The sequence below is a fragment of the Echinops telfairi genome, unplaced genomic scaffold (assembly GCF_000313985.2).
Source record: "Echinops telfairi isolate 266 unplaced genomic scaffold, ASM31398v2 ScPeMD7_34;HRSCAF=130, whole genome shotgun sequence".
Taxonomy (NCBI): Eukaryota; Metazoa; Chordata; class Mammalia; order Afrosoricida; family Tenrecidae; genus Echinops; species Echinops telfairi.
Window position 1 is genome coordinate 179,902 of NW_022103931.1, and position 24,196 is coordinate 204,097.

At 35.4% G+C, this 24,196-nt stretch overlaps 1 protein-coding gene across 1 annotated transcript in view; it reads left to right on the forward strand.

The window, feature by feature from the left end:
• ATRX (ATRX chromatin remodeler) overlaps positions 1 to 24,196 on the forward strand; it is a 256,653-nt gene that overhangs the window by 97,097 nt on the left and 135,360 nt on the right. Inside the window, exons 11-13 of the mRNA XM_004715899.4 lie at positions 19,506 to 19,639; positions 20,061 to 20,237; positions 22,766 to 22,859. Coding sequence (XP_004715956.2) covers positions 19,506 to 19,639; positions 20,061 to 20,237; positions 22,766 to 22,859 — 405 coding nt within the window. The remainder of the gene's footprint in view (positions 1 to 19,505; positions 19,640 to 20,060; positions 20,238 to 22,765; positions 22,860 to 24,196) is intronic.

Consider the following 24,196-nt stretch of genomic DNA (forward strand, 5'->3'; position numbering starts at 1 on the left):
TTTCTGCAGGTAGATGTCCGTTTTTTTCCAGCTCGCCCTGTTGAAGAGGGCATCCACTTCCCATTTGATATTTTTGGGCCCTTATCTATACTGGTGATTTTATTTTGGAGTCTTCAGTTATTTTTCATTGGCTTGAGTATCTGTCATTATACCAATACCACGCTGTTTTGACCACTGTGGCTGTATAATATTTGCTAAAGTTAGGAAAGCAAGCCCTCCCACTCTCCTTCTTGAGGAGTTCTCTGCTAATTCTGGGCTTCTTCCCTCTCCATATGAAGTTGGTAATCAGTTTCTCCATTTCTTTGAAGAAAGATGAGGGCAATTGTATTGGGATTGTGTTAAACTTATATAGTGCCTTGGGCAGAACTGAAATCTATACTTTATTGAGTCTTCCAATCCACAAGCATGAGATACTTTCCATTTGTTGAGGTCATTCTTGGTTTCTTGTAATAGTGTTCTAGTAGTTTCTTCATACTTTTTTTTTAGTCAGGTATATCCCTAATTTGTGCTTGGCTATAGTAAAGGGTACCACCTTTTTGATCTCCTCTTCTCTGGGTTTTTCCAATGTGTATAGCAGTCCGATGGACTTCGGTTTTTTTAATCTTGTATCCTGCCACTATGCGAAACACCTCTATTGCTTCCAGTACTCCCCTTGTGGAGCTTTTGGTATTTTCCATATATAAAATCATATCATCTGCAACTAGCGATAGTTTCACCTTTCCTTCCTCAGGCGAATTCCTATGTTGTCTTTTCTTTGCTTTATGCTCTTTGCTAAGTCCTCCAGTACGATGTTAACTAAGAGAGGGGACAAGGGGCATCCTTGTCTGGTCCACTTTTTCAGTGGGATTGTTTTAATCCTTTGTCCATTAACTACCATGTTGGCTGTTGGTTTTTCATATATAGCTTGTATTAGATTGAGGCATTTCCTGTCCATTTCTATGTTATTAAGTATGTGAAACAGGTATTGGTGTTCAGTGTTGTCGAATGCTTTTTCTGGATCTTTCCATATTATCATGTGGTTCTTATAGTTTTTATGTCAATGTGACAAATGACACTAATGGTGTTTTATATGTTGTACCATCCCTGTGTCCCTATTATGAATCCCACTTGGTCATGCTTAATTATTTGTTCGATATACTTTTCTATTCTATTGGCCAGTATTTTGTTAAGGAGTTTTGCCCTGATGTTCATTAGGGAAATTGGCCTGTAGTTCTCCATTCTTATGGGATTCTTGTCCGGTTTCCGTATCAGAGATATACTAGCTTCATAGAAAGAGTTTGGGAGTTTGCCATCTTTTTGAGTGTTTTGGTAGAGTTTGTGTAGGATTGGTATCAGTTCTTCCCCGAATGTTTGGTAGAATTCTTCTGTGAAACATCTGGCTCAGCAGATTTTTTTTTGTTGGTAATCCCTTTATAACCTTGTCTATTTTTTCTATTGCTATGGGTTTGTTGATATTCTTGATGTCCATTGGAGATAGTCTAGGGAGGATTTGTTTTTCCAAGAATTATCCCATTTCTTACAAGTTGTTGAATTCATTGGAGTACCGGCCTTTGTAGTCCTCGCAATTATTCTTTTGATTTCATTACGGTCTATTGTAATATCCCCTGTTTCATCCCTTACCCTTGCTAATGAAATTTGTTCCTTCCTTTCAGTGGTCTGTCGTTTCTGTTTATTCTTTCAAAGAACCAACTTTTCTTATTTTCCCTCTCCTGAATCTCAGCCATGAGTTTCATCATTTCTTTTCTTTTTCTATTAGTAGGATTGTCCTGTTTACTCTGCTCTGGTTGCTGTAAATTTTCTTCCAGCACATTCTTAAGTCTTGCTTCCTTTTTCCTGTGTCCATGTAATGGTATGAAACTTCTGATAACTCCCTTCGCCATGTCCCGTGTTTTGGTATGTCGTGTTCTCATTTTCAATGGTTTCTGGAAATTTCCTTATTTTATCTTTGATCTGGGACAGTACATAGCCCTTTTGAAATAGTTCGTTACTCATCCTCCAATTGTTTGCCCTTGTTTTCTTCATCTTCCTTTTGTTCATTTCCAGCTTTATTGCACAATTGTTAGAGAGGTCTCTATGTTATCAATGTGCTTAAATTTATGTACATTCCCCTCATGCCCCAGCATGTGGTCTATTTTCGAATATGTGCCATGTAGTCTTGAAAATAATGTGAATTTTTTTGTATTTGGGTGAAGGCCTCTAAATATCAAGTCAGGTTTTCTAATGGAAGTGTCTAGATCTGCATCCTCCTTGTGCAGTTTCTTTCCCTGTGATTTGTATTTTCAGAGAGCAGTGTATTGAAGTAACGTTCTATAATTATTGAGCTTGTGATTTATTTTTTCATCTTTTGGAGCTTTTGATTGACGTATTCAGTAGGTCTATTGTTCGGGGAATATATGTTTACAATGCTTAGTGATTCTTTGTCTACTATTCCCTTGAGCATTATATAGCATCCCTGTATATCTTCATAAGGTTTTTACTTTGAGGTCAATTTTATCCGACATTAGGATTACAACCCCTGCTTTTTTGGAATTTCTATTTGCTTGGTATATTTTTCTCCAAACTTTGATTCTCATTCGATTTTTGTCTAGTCTGGAGATGTGTCTCCTTTAGGAATCAAATTGATGGGTTGTGTTTTTATAAGCCAGTCTGCCTGAGTTCAGTCCATTGATACTCAGGGTTATCAAATTCATCTGTCGACTCTGTGTTGTCATCTTATACTTTTTGTGTTGGGTGTGTTCCTACCTCCCTTTCTTAACATTGTGTTGTGCGTGTGTGTGTGTGCATGTGTGTTTCATTCTTGACATCTGTCCACCTGCAAGCCAATGCTGTCTTTGGTTCTGTTTTCTCCGTGTTACCCTCTTGGTGGGGTTGTTCTATGTGGCGGTCTCTTATTTGTGCTCGGTCAGTGCTGTTCTTCTGTCCATACTTGGTCTGCAAGGATCTTTTGTAGGGCTGGGTTTCTTTTAAGTTATTCTTTGAGTTTTTTCTTGTCTGGGAAGATGTTTACTATCTTGATAGATAATTTGGCTGGAGAACGTATTCTTGGGTTTACATTATTTTCCTTCAATTTTTGGAATATGTTACACCACTCTCCTCTTCTTCATTGTGTCTGCTGATAGGTCTGCGCATTTTCTTATTGGGAACCTTTGCATGTTATTCCTTGTTTTTCCCTAACTGTTCTCATAAGTTTCTCCTTTTCCTCAAAGTTGGATAGTTTCACTATTATAACCCTAGTTGATGTCTTCTTGGGATTCAGTCTATCTAGTGTTTTTTAATGGTTGTCTGGTTTTTATTCATTAAAGTGTGGAAGTTTTCCTTCAAGAATTCTCACTATTTTTTCAGTTGACTTCTTAGTTGTGTTTTCCTCTGGTAATCTAATTATTCTGATGTTGGTTTCTTCATAGCATCAGACATTGCTCTTAGGTTTTCTTCAGCTTCTCTGATGATATTCTTAGACTTCTGTTCATGTTTGTTGAAGTCTGTTTGATTGTCCTCTTGGTCACTGGTGCACTTTTCTGCCTCCTCCAGTCGGTTGGGGACATTTGTGAGTCTGCTCCTGATTTTTGTTATCTCGTCCCTAAGCTCTTGTATTTCCTGTTAGTGTATAGTCTTTATCTCCTCTATCGTTTCATCCTTTTTCTGCGCATTGTTTCTCTCATATCCAGTATGACTACAAGCAACATTCTGAAAATTTCTTTCTGTGGCAGATCATTGTTTGCTTCTGCTATGCACTTTGTTGAGTTCAGGTCATCTTTTGCCATTGCCTTTTGTTTCTCCTGTGTTTTCGTTGATTTTTTTGGGTGGTGATTACTGTTTGTGTTGAGTTGTTTTAGAGGAGACAGGTGTCATTTTCCAGAGTTGAGCACTGGGGTCTCTCTGGGAGAATTGTAGGAAAGCTTTTTTTGAACTGTCTGCAGCTAATTGCACTATGGCATTGGCCTACTGCTTTATACCCCGGTGTCTTCACTCTTTCCCTAGTCAACCAGGATTCTGTTATTTGGAGGGCAAGTTGAATGGTCCTCTCAGGGGACGCTTATTGGGTGGTTGTGGACTTGCGTGGAAGGTGCTTCATTGGGTGCCTCTCACACGGAGCTGTGATGATGTGGCCCATGGCAGCTTGGGGCACAGCAGAGGGCATGCGGGGCTTCCTGCTGCAACGGGAGTGCCACATAAGACAGGTAGGTGTGCCAACTTTGGTGTAGAGCACTGTGAATGGTGGCCGGAATTGCCCTAGCCCCCTAGATCGCTGCAGGGGTTGGTCAGAGGTACCAGCAACAGCACGGCGCATTGGTGTTATCCGAGCTGCCTTGGGTAGTGTGAAGCACTAAGGCAGGCGGGAGGAAGTTTCCTCAGTCAAGTGGTAGACAGGTAGGAGTTCCGTCAGCCAAGCAGGCAGGATTTCCCTGGGAAGAAAGTGGGCGGAATTTCCCCTGGAAATATTGAGTGGGTTTTCCCCTTGAAGAAGGTGGGCATGCTTTCCCAAGCTTCACGGTGGAGCTCCCCCAGTTGGTTGGAGGGCAGGCATAAATGCCCTAGGTTAAGGTGAATGGCCTGGAGGTAGGCAGTGGCATGTTAGAGAAAAGGGAAGCGAAAAAGAAAAAGAAAAAAACAGTTCACTGAGCCTCTGGGGATAAAGATTGAAGAGAGGGAAACAAAGTTAACAATATAGCTGAGCCTAGATCCCTGACTGTGGGGCTGCAGGGCTTTAAATCCTGCCCCGAGGCATCTTCGACTGTGGGGACAAGAGAGAAGAGAGAGAAAAGTAGCAGTGTAGCTGAGTCCTGATCCCTGACCATGGGGCTGGAGGGGTTTAACCCTGACCCGAGGCAGCGGCAAGCTTTGGCTTTGTTGAGATAGACAGTGGGAGGGGCTAGGGTTAGACCCGAGCTGGCCTTCATTGTGGAATGCCAAAAGCTTCTCGCTCCTCAAAATCTAGTGGATGGATCTGTGACTACTTATCTGTATGAAGCTCCTTCTATGACTTGGCAGTGTGGAATTTCTCTCGTAGTGACTCTCCTGCGGTGATGGCTGTGGAGTCCCTCTGCTATGTTACTCAGTCGCCATCTTGCTGAACGGCCCCGCTATTAATACATTTTTAAAAACAAAGCGCAATTATCTGAATATATCCTTGTAAAATTTTCAGTTTTACTTCAGGGCCATGTGTAGATACCAAAAGAGCTGCAGCTTGGAACCACAGGATAGATCATAGGTTTCTAAACTTATTTGGCCTACTGCCCCCTTTTCAGAAATTAAAAATCAGACTATGTCCCCCTACCCAAGACAAATTAAAAACGTTTGTACTTTTGTACTGTAGCCCATAATCTAGGACAGAGTGCAGGATCTTTACACCTAGGAGGGCAGTAATTGCCCACTTTGTGAAACATTGGTATAGATAATGTATTTAATTATTTTTGTAATACATTCTAAATAATGTAAAAGTTTTCAAGGCACGTTTAAATCTTGGAATTATTTTGACCTGTTTCACATTTTTGAATGGGATGTATTATAGTAGATAGTATATTCTTATTGTGTATATGTTTGCATACAATTGTATAATTGTATAATTTTTGTATGTTTCCTCTTATTATAACAGAATTATGTATTTTTCATGTTTATGCTTATGAAATGGTATATAGAATATTAACCAAAACACGTAACTACCGTATACACTTGAGTAAAAGTCAACCCGAATTTCAGCCGAGGCACCTAATTTTACTACAAAAACTGCATTTTAAAATGTGCTGAAAAACTTGGCTTATACACGAGTGTGTAGGGTATGTGAATAAAATAAATTTCTGTACAATACTTTTTTCTTGTTTAATATTTAATTTTAATTACAGACTGTTTCCAATTATGTGCATCAGATTATGGAGAATTCCCAGTTATCCTTTTAAGTTACTGAAAAATCTTCTAGTCTTTTCTTGTAAGGCTAAATAAGAAAAATATGCATCTAATCTGACATGACTGCAAATTCATAAATATATAGGAGCATGTCTTGACTGCTTGTGTAGATATTTTTATAAGAGTTGAAAGAAGAATTTATTAGAATAACGATATGTAGACTAGTTTATAACCAAAGATCTTTTAATAATACTGAAATTAAGTAGGGAACGGAATTGAATTTATAAAATGTAAATATACACATATACTTGCATATATAAATATACATATTTGAAAAATTTTAAGGTTATAATTTTGTATTTTAAACCTATAACTTTTGAGGTGATTTTAAAACCTTTAGTTGTGTGATGAATATATTAATGTCCAAATAAATAAGTTTGTTATTTCAGTGTGCTATATTATGTACCATCATTCATATTTGAAAGCAAACGCTATTGTGAAGTAGCTTAGACTAACCTTAATGTTAATTTCTATTGATTTATATATTTAAAGAATAAAGTAAAAATATTAGAGTTTGACAGATAGTCTACTTTTACCATTTTATGAGCTTTTTAGAATATTAAGATATAGGCTTTTATTAGCTTTGAACTTGAATTTTGCATAACTCAGAATTTAAATTTTACTGTTTAGACTTTATGGACTTCATGTACCTGGTGAAAGTCAGAACACTAATACTAAATACCTTCTCTCTGCATATAATTAATTGTGCATGTGATTTCAAAGCTGTGCATGTAATTTCCAAATCAGTTATTTGAATATTAATGTTTAGATTAATATTTCATTTGACTTTTGTATAGCTATCATTTTGAATTTTAAGCTTTCATTGATAGGGAATTTACTAATAAAGTTTTTCTTCATGATTTCAGTTTTTTATTAAATTGGCTTTGAAGCTATAGTTTTCAAATTTAAATGAGAATATCTTAATGGAATATTTTTAGTCATGTCGTGTCTTTTAATATTTGTCCTGTGATTTCGCCTCAGTGAGTTTCTAGTTTAATTGTTCAGTGTTGAAGATCATTAAACCAGGCTTTTCTATAGAGATTGTGTAGCAAACACTTTAAAAATATTTTCATGATACTTACTGTATTTTTGTAAGATGTGAAAAATCTTAAATATTTTGTGAGAGATAAAGTTGTTGAATGTTTCTAAACAAGAGTTCTAATTTTTTTCTTCCAAGTTTAGCCTAGCTGAGAATTTGATATATCGCCTCTTCTATGCTCACATGTGCACACAATTATAGTTGAAGAATGCTTAATTTGGTCTAAGGGCTTTAAAACAGGTATCAGGCATCAAAGAACAAAAAATCATATCATTGTCAGAAAGGGGGCATGCGGAGTGGATACTCAAAACCCTTATGTAGGCAAACTGACATCCCCTTACAGAAGGCTCGTGAGGAGGAGACGAGACAGTCGGAGTGCATTATAGCACCAATGAAATATACAACTTTCCTCTAGTTCTTTAATGCTTCTCCCATCCTCCCACTATCATGACCCCAATTCTACCGTACAAATCTGGCTAAAGCAGAGGATGCACAGTGTTACAGATAAGAGCTGGAAACACAGGGAATCCAGGACAGATAAACCCCGTAGGACAAGTGCTGAGAGTGGCGATACTGAGAGGGTGGAGGGAAAGTGGGGTAGAAAGGGGGAACTGAACACAAGGATCTACATATAACCCCTTCCCTGGGGGTTCGACAACAGAAAAGTGGGTGAAGGGAGATGTTCCACAGTATAAAAAATGACAAAATAATAATTTATAAATTATCAAGTATTCGTCATCGAAAGGTGTGGGAGGAAAAAATAAAATGATTAAAAAAAACCAAAAACCCACCAATTTCTGGTTAGCTGCCAAATTGTTTAACTATTCTACTGCCAGGTCTTTGTAATAATTTCTTATATCTATGTGGGTTGAAATAAATAATTTTTCATTGTTGCAAAATTTGATGTAGAGGTTGTTGAAAGTAGTGGGACCATTTTCAATTTTTGTTCTATTATTTGGTAGCCTTTTGTTTTTTCTCCTCTCAATCTGGTGTAGATATTCTGTTAAAGGCTTACTCCTGCAATATTTTTACAAGAGATTAATGTGTTAATAAATTTAATGACTGCTTTCAGCAAAGATTAATGGCACAAGTATATTTCAAGTTTCTTAAATATTTTATATTCACTGTCTTCCATTTTAAGTACCTTTCCAAAAGTCCTTCTTTTGTATATGTGTATTTCTGTAAATTATATAAATTTGTTAAACCTTGAATAATTTAGCTTCTGTGAATTTTCTTGCTTGTTCTTCCCAGTACTTAGGTTCTCTTTGGTTGTACTTGACAAACCAAATGTATATTAAATGAAATAATTTTGTTTGTTTTTATATTTGAATAAGGTGTTTAAATGTGTCATTGTGGGGAGAAGGGAGAGAGGGGTTCCCCACAAATCATCACAGGTCCGGTATGTGCAACTGTACAGCGATAATAAGGATTATAGTAAAGTCATAAAGAGCATGAGAGTTAGAGGAGAGATTGGAATAAATGGAGTCAGACACAATTCATGGTAGCATTGCTCACCTCAGCCCCGCTTGATGGTCCTCATGGGGGGGTACCCGGCCACGAGAGCAGGAGCAGCCTTGGGGACTCAGAACCGGGGAGCCTCCCCTGGCCCAATAGCCAGAGAGGGCCCCGGGAATCGGGGAGAGCCTTTACTTTATTGCTAACCAACCATTATATCACTTGAGGGGGACATGATTACAGGAAGGGCAGTACAATAGGTATTACACATTGTAGGAAGGGGATCTATGATAGGCATAAGTGTAATAGGAAGGGGATGAGCTAGGGGTGTGCCCATAGGATTGGGAAGGTCTAGGGGTATATATGTGACAAGATAGCTGGACCCTAAATTGGTGATGGCAGCTAACCTTGGTCATCCTTGGGTGGGTATGACCTCTCTGGTCATACAGACAACTACTATCCTTATCAGAAGGGAGTGGGCCCTACTTGTTGTGGGATAAACTGTGGTGTTTGCTTGCTCTAGATGGCTGATAGCTCTTAGGGAGAATGACCCCTGATCTATTCTTGCTGACCTCCAAGTGTATAGTCATTGTCAAGCAGCTAAGTCTGGCATATATTTGGGGGAGACAGCTTGAGAGAAATCCTTCTGTTTCCCACCTCATAATTTAAAATCATTTTATTGGGGCCTCGTACAACTCATCACAATCCATGCATGCATTCATTGTGTCAAGCACATTTGTACATTTGTTGCCATCATCATTCTTGGAACATTTTCTTTATACTTGAGCCCTTGGTTGTCTCATAATTTTTAAAGTAACTATTTCCATTTTATTTTCTTCACGTAGTATAGGTAAGTATGATGAGTCATTTGAGGATAATTCAGTTGTCCAAGTAGTCCATAGGATCTATTTGTAGATAATTGCTTGCAGTTGTCATTCCTTTATTGTGTGGGCTGAAATTCCTTGCAAGGAATGAAATCCCAGCAAGTGGTATTCTTGTTCCTTCATTGGTTAAGATATAAGCATTGTTATATCTACCCTTTCTTTTAAATCTTTGATTCTTGGTCATTTGAAGACCTCTACAACATGATAAATCGATCATTTTCTTGTTTTAAAAAGTAGTGTTGTATTTAGTAGTTGCAGAAACTATTCATTTTTCTGACATTCTATCTGTCTCCTTTGTTTTAACTTTGGAATTTCAAAATAAAATTGAGACTTCAGTATTTTCACTTCTCAAATATGGAATGTACTGAAATTAAAAAATATTGGATTGGTTCTAATATGATCAGATTTCCTAAAATTATGTCAATGCTTAATTTGGTTAAAAATTCCTCTCAATCTGACATAGGTTTACGTATAATATTAATATTCATGTTTAACCTTAGGCTTAATTTAAATATGAGAAGATTTGTAAGTTGTTAGTAACTGGGTGCTTAACGTTTGTTGCTATTTTTCTGATGCTATGAATTTTAAAAACGTCATTTGATAATAATTTCCCTCTAACCTTCGCCAAAAAGAAACAATGCTAATTTTCTTATATTATTATTATTTTTATTTTTTAGATCCTTGTAATCGGTAACAATGCTAACTTTCATTAACTATATGATCTTGTAGAACAAATAACTTAAAGATGTTTCGATCATTATCTTGCTGTTTGATCTTTTAATGATCACATGAATTTCTCTACATTTTGATAGAGAGTTATGTGTTGGTAATATTAATAGTAGCATTGAAATTAAAATAGTAATTTTTAATCTCAATGTTAAGAATATACATTTATTAGAGATGTAAGGATTTGATAATTCTATGAAAAGTCTTATTTAAAATGCTCATAATAATAAAGAAATTTCAATTTTTCATTGAAAAAAATAAGAATTTAGTGACGTTTAAAGTACCAGTTGAATTTTGATGCACAGAAAATTGGATACACCCTCTAATCCAAACTGCTTTTTTGTCAGGTACATTGAATTATTATGTATAGTAAGTGTTGTCAGTTTTGAGCTCCTTACCTCATTGGACAGATTGTGTTGGCTTTATCAGTTTTAATGTCAAGCATATTGCTGTTGTTGTTAGGTACCCTCAAGTTAGTTCCACCTGATAGTGACTCTATGTACAAAGATCGAAACACTGCCCTATTCTGCTCTATCCTCACAATTATTCCTGTGCCTGAGCCAATTTTTGCAGCCACTGTGTTGATCTCCTCTTTTTCACTGACCTTCTAATTTACCAAACATGATGTCTTTTTCAAGAGACTGAGTCTCACCATCCTTGTTTCTAATGAGCATTTTGGGTGTATTTCTTCTAAGACAGATTTGTCTGGAGTAAAGTGTTGTTTAATACTATTTGATTAATTGAATGGACAGTAAATAAATACACTTTTCCTTGTAAAAAATAATAGCAGTTGCATAATTTACTTTAAAGTTACCAGCTGTAGTTCTGAGAAAAAGTATAGTTCCTCATTTTCTTCATGGTGTGGAGTAATTAATAATAAAATATTAATTTGGTTTAAAATTCCTCTCAATCTGACATAGGTTTACATATAATATTAATATTCATGTAGAGGCTTAGGCTTATTTAGTAGTTACTTTTGTTTGTATACACGGGAGTTTCAATATTTTTGTGGAAAAATGGGATTAAAGAGAATAGAGTTTTTACACTAACTTAAAGAAATCCTTCATAGGACTCATTTTGATTTACCCCTGTCCTACTACAAGGATATGTATTTACCACCCTGCTTTTACAGAAAATATTTAGCATTCTTTTAATGTAGTCCTTGCCATTTTCTTTTACATCAACCTTTCAAATACAGTGTGATATATATTTTTAAATTAATAAATCATTTTATTGGGGGTTCTCACAACTCTTATAACATCCATTGTATCAAACACATTTGTACATATGTTGTCATCATCATTTTCAATATGTTTTCTTTCTACTTGAGCCCTTGGTATTTAATACTAAGTATACTATGACAGTGGTTTTGCATAATTTCTAAGGAGTATGTACTATAATTTTATTCAGGATTGTTTTAACTAAGTGTTCTTTTGTGGTATTGTATATAAAATGTGTATATAAACATTTTTAAAAAATTCAACTTTATGTATGGATGATCTGTAGTTTGGTTCTCTAAAAATATAATTGAAATTTTGTCCTTTTTTTTTTTTGAGACAACAGAAAATGTTTTCTCTTATACTTTAGGAGGCCAATGATCAATTTTTAAAGTATTCTAATCCAACATAATTTAACAAAATATCATTAAGGTATTCAGATTCTAGGCAATTCCATTTTAGACAAATAATGTTATCAGATAAATGTTATTAGATACATTTCTGAGTACTATATGATGGTTTGTCTTTAAACCCAAACTTAGAGCATGTTATAAAAGATTATTAGCTTATAGGATCTCTTTGAGGATGGCCTTTCTGTGAATTTTAGAGATGGGACATATACTAGACTAAAAGTGTTTATATATCTTCTTAAAATTTTTTAACAAATCAGAGCTTGAATTCTTTTATATATATTTAAACAAGTGAAACGGAGATGTCTTTATTAGTGTGATTATAATGTATTTGCCCAAGTATACCTTAACACAGAAGTCGTTAATGTGTAGGGAGAATGGCTTTGCCACTAACAAGCTATGCTTCTTTGACCAAGTCATTTTCTCTCTCTGAGCTTTTTCCTTTTTTATGAAACAACAGGTTGGATTCTAAGATTTCTTTCTGGCTTTAACGTTTTTTTTTGTGTTGCCATGTTGGTTTTATTGTGGCTGTTTCTAAAGCAAGCAAATTTTCTTTCGATGGTTCCTTTTTTTAGCAACTCAACAGTTTGATGTACTGATTCACCCATTGGGAAGACGTAGTTTCCTTGTTTTAGTGTTTAAAACACGACATTTCCTTTCACAATAGGCTTTTATGACTCCCCACCACCGCTCCCCAATTGCCTGTTGGTATTTGCATTGCTGAGCTCATTTGCTTTCTTTTAGTAGATGAACTTGAAATAAGGTATTATGTTGGTGTTTGTTAAATGATTTAGAAGAATTAGCTTGTGTGAGTTTTGCAGTCCTGTTATTATCTCATGTACCAGTTCCAGTTGTTTATTTGTGGGTTTTACCCTCCCTTCCATATTTTTTTTTGTTTCTCCTCCTTTCCCTTTCTTCCCTTATAGAAAAATGGAGGAGGGTGGCTTCATTATTACCTTTGACTTTGCCCAGGCTCCTTACCCCTTGAGTAGCACAACCTGTGCCTTTAATACATCCAGTAGAATCATGACTGCTTTGGATGCCACACCTGCCCCAAGTTGTGATATTGAGGCTTGAGATTGCAGGGACAATACCTTATTGCCTGGATGATTTCCTCAGAAATGTCCTGGAAAGCCTCAAGAAAGGAAACTTCAGAGCAAACAAAATCAACTAGAGATCATGACTATACATCCATCACATGTATACCAGCACAGGTTTAGCTGAAGCCTTCAAAATTATGCTTTATCAGCCTTAGTTGGTTTTGAACTCATGATGCCCTTGAAGTCTCTGTGGTGTGTACTCCAGAGTTAAGGTAGTGGAGTTTCCTTTAAAGCATAGCACAGCAAACTTTGTAGATTGGATACATCTTATTGCAACTTGCTTGCTATGGCTCTGGTTGATAGTCACCTTTACCCTTTAGGTTCTTCAAGTTAAGTTTTTACTTTGTTATGGGTCAAATTTATCATACAGTGGTCTTTGTTATATTGGCCTTAAGCCATGAATCATAATTTATATTATTTAATGTTATTCATGATTTTTTTGAACTTCATTTACCATTTTATAAACTAGGACTTAACTTAAAGCTTCTGTACGTGGTGTGTGTATGTAGGGGTGGAGAAGTTTCACCATCACTTTGTAGGTAACTTGTGATTTGGGAAAATTTTACCTCTCTGAAGTTTTATGCCTCTATAATGACGGTGTTTATTTCAAATATTATGGTTTGACTGAAGTTTTTAAACTATGTTGTAATTTTTTATTGTATGTGGCGCTAATAAAATTTTCTATACTGTGTTATGTTAGATAATGTTTTAGGTGATATGTAAGTATCTTCCTGATAATAGAGAAATTGGGTATGAAGTAGGTATGGTTTACATATTTTGACTTCTTGCTTAGTAGACTTACTCTTAGGATTCCTAGATTTGAAAAAAGACAAAGTATACTTTCTTACACTTCACAACCAATTCTTTACAGATAATAAGGGATTTTTGAAAATAATTTAAACAAAGCTATTGAACTAATCTTTAGAGTCAGTAGATTAGCAACTGTATTTTTGTTGATTATTTATTGTACTGCTAAAGTAGTCATATAAAATCCCCTGCGACTGCAGGTATATGTTTTTCTATTTCAAATCTAGTACCTAGTGTTTCACATATTTTAAACATAAACAAGGGTAAGTGACAAAGTATTACTTTAAAGTCATAGAAACCTTTGTTAAAAAAAACCCATACTGTTAAGTTAATGCTTGTAGACATGCCTCCCATCTGGGTCTATATACTTCAGAATGTTTTTTTTTTTCATCCCTAACCTTTACCCCAAAGAATTCTGTACTCTTGAATTTGCATCCTGTCAAAATGGCATTTGAGCATATTTGAGGGACACATCATGGTTCTTTAAAATGTTTTTTAAGTTGGGTGCAACAAATAGAATTCTGAAGGGGCAAGCATAGGGTTAGAAGGTGATTGGGGTAAACTTTCCAAATGGGATTCGATTGGGGCAGCCCTGGCTCAAAGAGCAAAGAGGTACATTGCTCTGATGAAATAAACATTCCTCAGTCTAATTCTGCTGGTCTTTTGTACAATAATACAGTTTTCAGTTTGATTTTTAATGATTGGAATTTATTTATTTATTGTTTTTGAATCATTTTATTAGGGGCTCATACAACTCTTATCACAATCCATACACACATTGTGGAAAGCACATTTGTACATTCATTGCCCTCATCATTCTCAAAACATTTTCTCTCCACTTAAATCCCCAGCATTAGGTCCTCATTGTCCCCCTCCCTCCCCGCTCCCCCCTCCCTCATAAGCCCTTGATAGTTTATAAATTGTTATTTTGTCATATCTTGCCCTCCCTTCACCCACTTTTCTGTTGTCCGTCCCCCAGGGAGGTGGTCACATATAGTTCCTTGTAACCGGTTCCCTCTTTCCTACCCACTCTCCCTCTACCCTCCCAGTATCGCCACTCACACCACTGGTCCTGTAGGGATCATCCGCCCTGGATTCCCTGTGTTTCCAGTTCCTATCTGTACCAGTGTACATCCTCTGGTCTAGCCATATCATGAGGTGTCAAGCGGATTTTTAACATCTTAATAATCTCCCTTGATTGCTGTGTCTTTTGAGAAAATTCATCAAGATTACCCCTTCAGAATTAAAAAAAAACAACCACTATCGCCTTCTTAGATGACCTATCTGCTCTGAATTTAAGTGGTCTAGCAGAACCTCTGGGAAGTCACTGTTTTTTTTGGACCTTTCTTTTGAAAACAGCCTAAATGAAACTAGGACAGAGGCATGTGTAATCACATTTTGTTTGGCATCAACCCATGCATGTTTGAATTAGAACCCTAGCAGCAACACTTTTGATCTTATCCTTGTATATATTCCTAAATGGTATTTTCCTCAAATTGGTTCAAGGAAATTTTTCCTGGTCCATGAAAACTGATAATGTTTATGAAAGATAAGTTTTATAAAAACATGCTTTTATTTAATTTAAAAGTTTATCTCTACCAAGGGCTCAAGTGGTAAGAAAATGTTTTGAAAATTAGGACGACAACATATATAGAAATTTGCTTGACACAATGGGTCGATATATGGATTGTGATAAAAGTTGTAAGAGCCCCCCAGAAAATGATTTAAAAAAAAACCAGAGGAAGCTCTTCAATGAGATTTTTTAACCCAGTGGCTTAACAAAACTAGGGTTACAGTGAGTCAGATCCAACTCGATGGTACCTAAGATCAACAACAAACACATGCAAATACTCATACATATATAACATTTGTACAAGTAAATACACGAATCATATATTCATTTAATGTGGTCAACTACCATATTTCCTCTTATTATTTTGTATGTAGTTGTCATTAAACTATTATGATTATGCAAAAGAATTGAATGATTTTGAGTACTTTTGTGTTAAAATATATACATAAGTGATTAATTAAATTTAACTTATGACATGCAAAAAATTATCCTCTATTATGCAGTGACCCCCTAATTTGGGGGATAGGAGTTAAAATGTGTTTTATCTTTTAAAATGATAGTAAATGGTAACTGGGTTTAGTTATTTTTCCTTTGTTCAATGAAAAGTTTTCAATTCTATATTAGTCTACATTTTTAAACAGTTTATTATGTACACTGCAGTTTCACAAGCGATTTATCTGTACGTACAGCAGCAAAGCTTTATAGCTCATCTCCATTAACAATTAAAATTGGAGTTTTCTAGTTTTCAATGTTTTGAAATACAATCTAGCGCACCAGTCCTCAGCAAAGCAAGCTCAACTTTGGATCCAAGGACTTCTTTTAGCAATTGGTAACTCGGTCATTAAATATGTATAATCTATCTATTTTTAGGAGAAATCTTTAAAAAGGTAAATAATAAGCATTTTCAGATGTGGTTATCTATTTTGTTTCACTCTATAGGTTCCCCTGGTATGTATGCTTCAGTATAACTAGCAATGAGATGCTATTTTTGACCAACTTGTCCAACAAAAATTGAAGATAAAAAGTCTCCCTGTAACTGCAACCTAAAGCCTGGTGGTTTGAACCCACCAAGTGGTTACATGATAGAAGGAAATAGAGACCTACTCCCATAAAGATTCCAGCTTTGAAAATCCTATAGGGCTGTGAGTTAAAATACAATTCAGGGCAGAGAACACCAACAACCATTGAATGAATCCTTAATTTTGAAATGTGGGTGTGTGGTCAAAAGGAGGTTTATAAAAAGGGTGTTTCCTATCCAGAAATAAAGGTTGCATAATTCCAACTTACACATTTTTTTCTGAATCAGAGAATCCATTTTGATTGTAGAATGCATGTTTATTACATATCAATTAGTTCATGGCAAACTACAAGAATCATGCGAACTTAATTTTGAAACTTTTTATATTTTTGTGCACATATCAAATGAATACAGACTTAACAAAACACCTGTTTTTCACAAAAGCCACATGATTACATTTATCTTATAATTTGAAATCTCTTCACTGGAAACACCGACATTTTCTAGGGGTATATAGTAATTTCTCATTATTTATGGTACTTATAGACTATAAGTTATTGTAAACACCTAATTATCCAATAGTAAATTGTTGTTCCTAGTGAAAATCTGTAGTAGGTTTCTGTGAACCTCTGGTCGCATTTTCAACAACAGATCAATGCATATTCTTGTTTTCTATGTGTTTCTATTTAAAGGCACCTCGTTTAATATATACTAGGGAGCACCAAAAAGTTCATGGAAAACTGGAATTAAAACTTACTGTCACGCATTAGCAATTGGTTTCATGGCCAACAACACTTATTCATGGTTGAATGAAGCTTATTTATACACACCTATTTTCTCCACAAGTCACCTGATAAACTTATTGTGCTTAGGAACACTAGGCAGAACTTTAGCACTGTGATTGAGGGTCATTTTAAACAGTGAAATCATAAGCAGCATGAAAATATGAAAAACTTGACAGTAAGTAAAAGACAAAACACTTAAGATGATATGTTATATGAAACAAGGCAGAGCATTATTTTGTTTGACTATAACTGGGAACTGATTTGCAAATACCCACAAAAGCACACTTGATTTTTAAGTTTACAAATAAGTTTGAGCAAGTAGGTAGATTGATATATGTGGAATCAATGAATAATAATCGAATATGTTATTTTAATATATGTTGGTACTAATAAAAGAAGTATTCTTGTGTTTTCAGCTTTTTTTTTGGGTACTAACGAAAATTTGTTGTGAGTGAGGCTACCATGCTCTTTCAGGAAAGCGAAAAATAATTTTTAGTCATTTGTGTTCTTTTACTTTGTATGTAAAGAGCATTCCTGTCCTTTTGCTTGTCTAACTTTATTTTTAATCATAATGAGAAGATGATTAACTGTAACCGAGAGGAATTACTGAAACCCAAATGAACATGATAGTGGGACAAGAGGAAAGGAAATAGGAACGTACTAGAAGGTAAAGGAAATTTTAGAGGTCTAGATACAGGCATATACAAATGTAAATAGATTTATATATGACGATGGGGAAATAGATCCATGTACATATATTGATAGGTTCAGTATTAAGGTAGCAGGACATTAGGCCTCTATTCAAGTACTTGCTGAATGCAAGAACACTTTCTTCTATTAAACTGGCATTCCATGATGCTCACCTTCCCTGATACAATTGCTGAAGACAAAGCGGGTGCTTTGAAAAAGCAGATGTGTTGAAGAAAGCTTATGGTTCCTGGCTATCAAAAAGGTATAGCATCTGGAGTCTTAAAGGCCTGAAGATAAACAAGTGACCATCTAGCAGAGTAGCAACAAAGCCCACGTGCATGAAACACATCAGCCTGTGTGATCACGAGCTGTCAATAAGGATCAGGGATCCGGCACCAAAGAACAAAATATCAAATCATTGTGAGTGAATGGTGTGTTTAGTAGAAACCCAAAGCCCATCTGTAGGCAACTGGACATCCCCTTATAGAAGGGTCTTCGGGAGGAGATGAGCCAGTCAGGGTGCAGTATAGCACTGATGAAACATACAACTCCACCCACCCCACCATCATGATCCCAATTCTACCTTACAAATCCGGCTAGACTAGAGGATGTACACTGGTACAGATAAGAGCTGGAAACAGGGAATCCAGGACAGATAAACCCCTCAGGACCAGTAATGACAGTAGCAATACGAGGAGGGTAAGGGTAAGGTGGGAGAGAAAGCGGGAACCGATCATAATTATCTACATATAACCCCCTTCCAGAGGGATGGACAATAGAGAGGTGGGTGAAGGGAGACATCCGACAGTGTAAGACATGAAAAAATAATTTATATGTTACCAACGATTCATGAGGGAGGGAGGGAAAAATGAGCTGATATCAAGGGCTCAAGTAGAAAGAATTTTCAGAATGATTATGCCAAGAAATGTACAAATGTGCTTGACACAATGGATGGCTGTATGGCAAGAGTTGTACAAGCCCCCAGTAAAATGATTTTTTTTTAAACTGATTGTTTTAGTAGTTAATATATGCTTTCCTCTGTTGTAACAATATGTGAAATAAATGGAAATTAAAGACTAAAATGGATTTTCTCCAGTTTCAAGCACTATTTTATAGTACAGTAATTTATTGTGAACTTTTTTTTTTTATTTTGTGATGAAGTTCCTTTATTTTTTATTTTTTAACATTTTATTAGGGGCTCATACAACTGTTATCCCAATCCATACACACATCAATTGTGTAAAGCGCATTTGTACATCGTTTCTCAAAACATTTTCTCTCCACTTAAACCCCCGACATTAGGTCCTCATTTTCCCCTCCCTCCCCGCTCCCCCCTCCCTCATGAGCCCTTGATAGTTTATAAATGGGTATTTTGTCATATCTTGCCCTGTCCGACGTCTCCCTTCACCCACTTTTCGGTTGTCTGTCCCCCAGGGAGAAGGTCACACACAGTTCCATGTAATCGGTTCCCTCTTCCCTACCCATTCTCCCTTTATCCTCCCTGTTTTGCCACTCAACACCACTGGTCCTGTAGGGCTCATCCACCCTGGATTCCCTGGATTTTCAGTTCCTATCTGTACCAGTGTATCTCCTCTGGTCTAGCCAGACTTGCAAGATCGAATTCGAGCCATGGTAGTGGGAGGAGGGAGGAAACATTTAGGAACTAGAGGAAAGTTGTATTTCTCATCATTTGTGAACTTACTTTCTAATGATATTTGTTATTGAGTAAATTCTCATGCCAATTGTTAAAAGATGACTAAAAGTTTTTTATTGCCAATTTTGGTAGTCTTATTTATAATTTAATATTGATATATTTCAATTTTGATAATGAAAATTATGTTTTTGTTTTAATTAAATATACTTCACCGCTAAATCGAAGGGTTTTTTTTCTTCTCTCAAGAATTGCCAAGAAGATGCTTTTAGAAGAAATTAAAGCCAATCTTTCCTCTGATGAAGATGGATCTTCAGATGAAGAATCAGAAGAAGGGAAAAAAAGAATTGGAAAGCCACGTGAAAAAAATCCAGGGGATGATGGTGAGCTTACCAAAGAGGATGTGATGATTTGCTTCCTTGTCCATTTCCTTCTTTAAAGAATACTTGACCAGAGATCTGTTAATATATACACCTGTTAATATCTACACAAAAACTTTAAGTATTAAAAGCATTACTTCTTTTACTCTTGAGTTTTTCTAATAATTATGAGACATAGTCTTAATTTTAACAGTTACTAGAAATAGATGATTTTTTAAGTAAAATATTTTATACCTTTTATAAGATGCTAAAAACTTATACTGGTGGCATTTAATCAATATTCTTAACTAGTGATACCAAGGTATATGACAACTCCATTCTTTTCCACAAACAACCATAATTGTCCACAACATAAAAAGTTTATAGAGAACTTTAATCTAAAAAAGGCTTAAGAATGCTTAATTGACTTATTTGCTACCTTTAGAAGCAAAAAATCAACTGAATTCTGAATCAGATTCAGATTCTGAAGAATCGAAGAAGCCAAGATACCGACATAGGCTTTTGAGGCATAAGCTGACTCTGAGTGATGGGGAATCTGGAGAAGAAAAAAAAACAAAGCCTAAAGAACATAAAGAGACCAAAGCCAGAAGTAGGAGGAAGGGTACGTCATTTTTATTCTGTATGTAAGGATAAATCTTGTTTGATAGTGTAATTTTAGTAATAAAATTTAACTCTATTGAAACAATTGAATATGTGATGTGATTTTCATTAATTTGACAATAATGTCATTAGGTGGTCTTATGAGAATGAAATAAAGACTATAGAATGGGAAGATGTCCAGAAACATAACATGACACAAAGAATATTTTACCTGTCAGGTTCAGATTTTGATTATAAAGATAATTAAAAATGTAATAAAATAAATTTAAAGGATGTGTACAATATAGAAGATTTCTTCAAAAGAAATAGTGGTTTCTTAGGAAATGTGAAAGATGCAATTGATAAGGTAGATTCACACAGACAAAATTTTCATTATGCTAAAAATCTGAATTTTTCCTGTTAACTATGTTAACAGCATCATGGTAAGTAGATAGGGTGCACAAATTAATGAGATCATTGTTTCGTATCACTGTTTTCAGTCTAGCTACATATAAGAATTACTTGAGAAGTCTTAAAATATGCTTTTGATTTGCCTTCATTTCTAGCTTATTATAAAAGCATTTCAATGATTCTGAGTAGTAGTCAGTTTTGGAAGTCACTTTTTGTTAAGAATTTCTGACATTATTGTAAAAAATTTGCAGCACCATAGGGGACATTTTTGGTAGGAGAGATTTCTTGTAATATTGCACAAAAGATAATTTGTTTAGCTTCTTCAGGCAGAGTGGGGGTTATCCTTAGGCATAACTGTATAAAGAATCTTGAAAGAAATGAATATCACTCAGCCAACAGTAGCAAGTGGGGAGGAGCTAGCTGTTTTTGCGTTGTATAACATGATTGCAAACTGCTTGCCACATGATGGGGAAAGTTCTTGTAGTGTAGCTGAACCAATGAAGGGACTAGGCAAAGGAACAATGGGAGGTAGAGGCTGGATGTGGGGTATAAGACAGAGATGAGATATCTTAACACCCTGTAAGCAAACCTGGTTTGAGAGTTGGACTGCGGTCCACAAGGTTTTGTAGTTCCAAACTACCAGCCACTCTGGGAGAAAGACTCGATTTTCTGCTCCTGTTAACGTCTTGGAGACGCACAGGGACAGTTCTACCCTGCCCTATAAGATCGCATTGAGTCAGCATCGACTCTATGGCAGTGAGTTGGGTTTTGGTACGGAAGCAAGCCTGTGTTTCTCAAACTACAGTGTTTGATGGCTCCCAAAATTATAGGGTAAACATATCCTTTGTGTCCTGTACTTGAAATTTGGGGCAACAAAATTTTTATAAGTATCAAGTGTTTATTGAACATTTAGATGGGAAATTTCCCTGAGAATTTTGGCTAGTAAAAAAATATAAAACTATTACTTGGTAGAGGTAGATTCTTAAGATTATGCTATCTATCTCTTGGCGGGTGATTAACTTTCCTTTGCCCCTGGCAATATATAGTAGGTCCTAGGGGTGATGAACCCTTGATAATCAATATTTTTTTGTTAGCATACTTATTATATAATTCACATACCATAGTATTTTTGCATACTATATTATTTAGTTTTAGTATAAATTCTCAGAGGACAAACATCACTTTTTATTTTTTACTTTATGATTCTGTTGTTGTTAGGTTCCGTGCAGTCAGGTTGGACTCACAATGACCCCTCATGTACAACAGAACTAAACAGTGCCCAGTCATGTGCTATCCTCAAAATCATTGTGATATTTGAGCCTGTTGTTAGAGCCACCGTGTCAATTTCATTTCATTGACGTTCTTTCCCTTTTTTATTCATCTTCTACTTCACCAAGCATGATGTCCTTCTTCAGGGACTGGTCCTTCCTGATGACCTCTCTAAAGTACATGCGATGTAGTCTTGCTGTTCTTCCTTCTGAAAAGCAGCCTATCTGTACTTCCTCAAATATAGATGTTTGTTTTCTGGCAATCAATGGTATGTTTAATATTCTTTGCACCAATACCATAATTGAAAGGCATCAACTCTGCTTTGGATTGTCTTATACATTTTCTAGCATTTATGTGCATATGCGGCCCTTAAACATTCCATGACTTGAGTCAGGAGTACTGTAAACATCATAGTGTTTTCTTTGCCTTTTTTTTTAAACATTTTATTAGGGGCTCATACAACTGTTATCGCAATCCATATACACGTCAATTGTGTAAAGCGCATTTGTACATCATTCTCAAAACATTTTCTCTCCTCTTAAACCCTCGTTCTTTGCTTTTTAACTTGAAATAAAAAGATCTAATTTATTGACAGGTAAATTATCCTCATTTTAACAACCCATTTGCGATTGAATACTTGAATATATAAGTGTAGAATCATAATCGTATAGCCATACATGGGCATTTACATTTTATTTATAAGTAAATTTCACTCACTGTGTTGTATAATATGCAGTATTCTTTAATGTATATACTAAAGAAATTCTTCATAATGCTTTTAGTGTTAAAGGGAAGTTACCGATAGATTAAATGAATTGCATTTCTGTTGAGATGTTCTGATAACTTAATTTTTTGTTTTCTAAATTCAAGTGAGCAGTGATGATTCAGAAGATTCTGATTTCCAGGAATCAGGTGTTAGTGAAGAAATCAGTGAATCTGAAGATGAACAACGACCCAGAACAAGGTAAATATTATGATGATTTTTCAAAAATTTCTTAAGTAACTGTGCTGTCAAGGTATCCCTAGAACAGCAAATGAGTATATCTACACATACTTTATCTTTAGTTGAATTATGTATTCTAGTCTAGGAGGTGTTTCAGTGTGGAAAAAGTACTCATAATGACAGATTTTGGATATCATATGGGAAAGCTCCAGTATAGTCTGTTAGAGTGCTCAACAAAATGGTAAATTTTGTTTTTAGTAGTATTACTAATAGAGGTATGTGTCCTCTTTCAATTGACAATTGTTTTGTGTGCCGTATAGTTGATTGCAACTCATAGGGACCGGAAAAGATAGAGTACAAATCTCCCATAGGATTTCCAAAACGGTAATCTTTATGGAAGTAGACTGCCACAGGTTTCTCCAGCAATGGGCTTGGACTGGAAACCCTTAAATCAGTAGTGGAATACTGCGTTGAAAGTGCTTCTTCGAGCAGAGTTACTGATCTAAGTTACCTGTTATTTACAATGTAGCTTTCTTTTTAGCTCACAATTTATGATAAGACAATCATTTTAGGATTCTGAATTTCTCCCAGAATTATATGGTTGTTCTGCATTTTATCAAATTCCCATCTCGTTGTGCTTGCATGTGTGTATGCATATCTGTATCTATCTGCACTTGTATGTTTAAAAACATTGAGATATATTTTATATTAACATAAAATTCACCAATTGACTGTATAATACAACAATTCTTAGTATTTTCACAAAGTTGTGGTGTAGCCTTCACTGCTAAATTCAGAACATTTTCATCACCACAGAATGGAATCCTGTGTGTCTTAACAACTGCTCTACACTCATCCTAGCCCCAGCTCCTGAAAACCGTGAAATCTAGTTTTATATTCGGGACATTTTATGTAAACAGATTATATAGCATGTGATATTTTATTCATTATAATGTTTTAAAGCTTTTTTCATGTAGCTTATATCAGTACTTCATTTTGGGGGTAAGATGTGTATAGTAGAGAATCTTTCATGATTTAAGTATAAGATTTAATGTCATTAAGTATATCTACAATGATAAACTTAATTTACAAATATTTTTCATCACCCTAAATATAATCTCATTACCCTCCATATAATGTATCTCCATTTCTTCCCACCCTACCCCTTTGCAAGCAGTTATAAAATTTTTTTTTCTATACGTTTTCCTACTCCAGATATTTCATGTAAATAGGGCCATCCAATATTAGTCCTTTTCTGTCATGAGGACAAGACAAAAAGTATTGCTACTATGGTTCCAGTTCATACACACGTGTTTATTCCAAACAAAATGTATTTAAATGTATTGCCATCAGTGGAT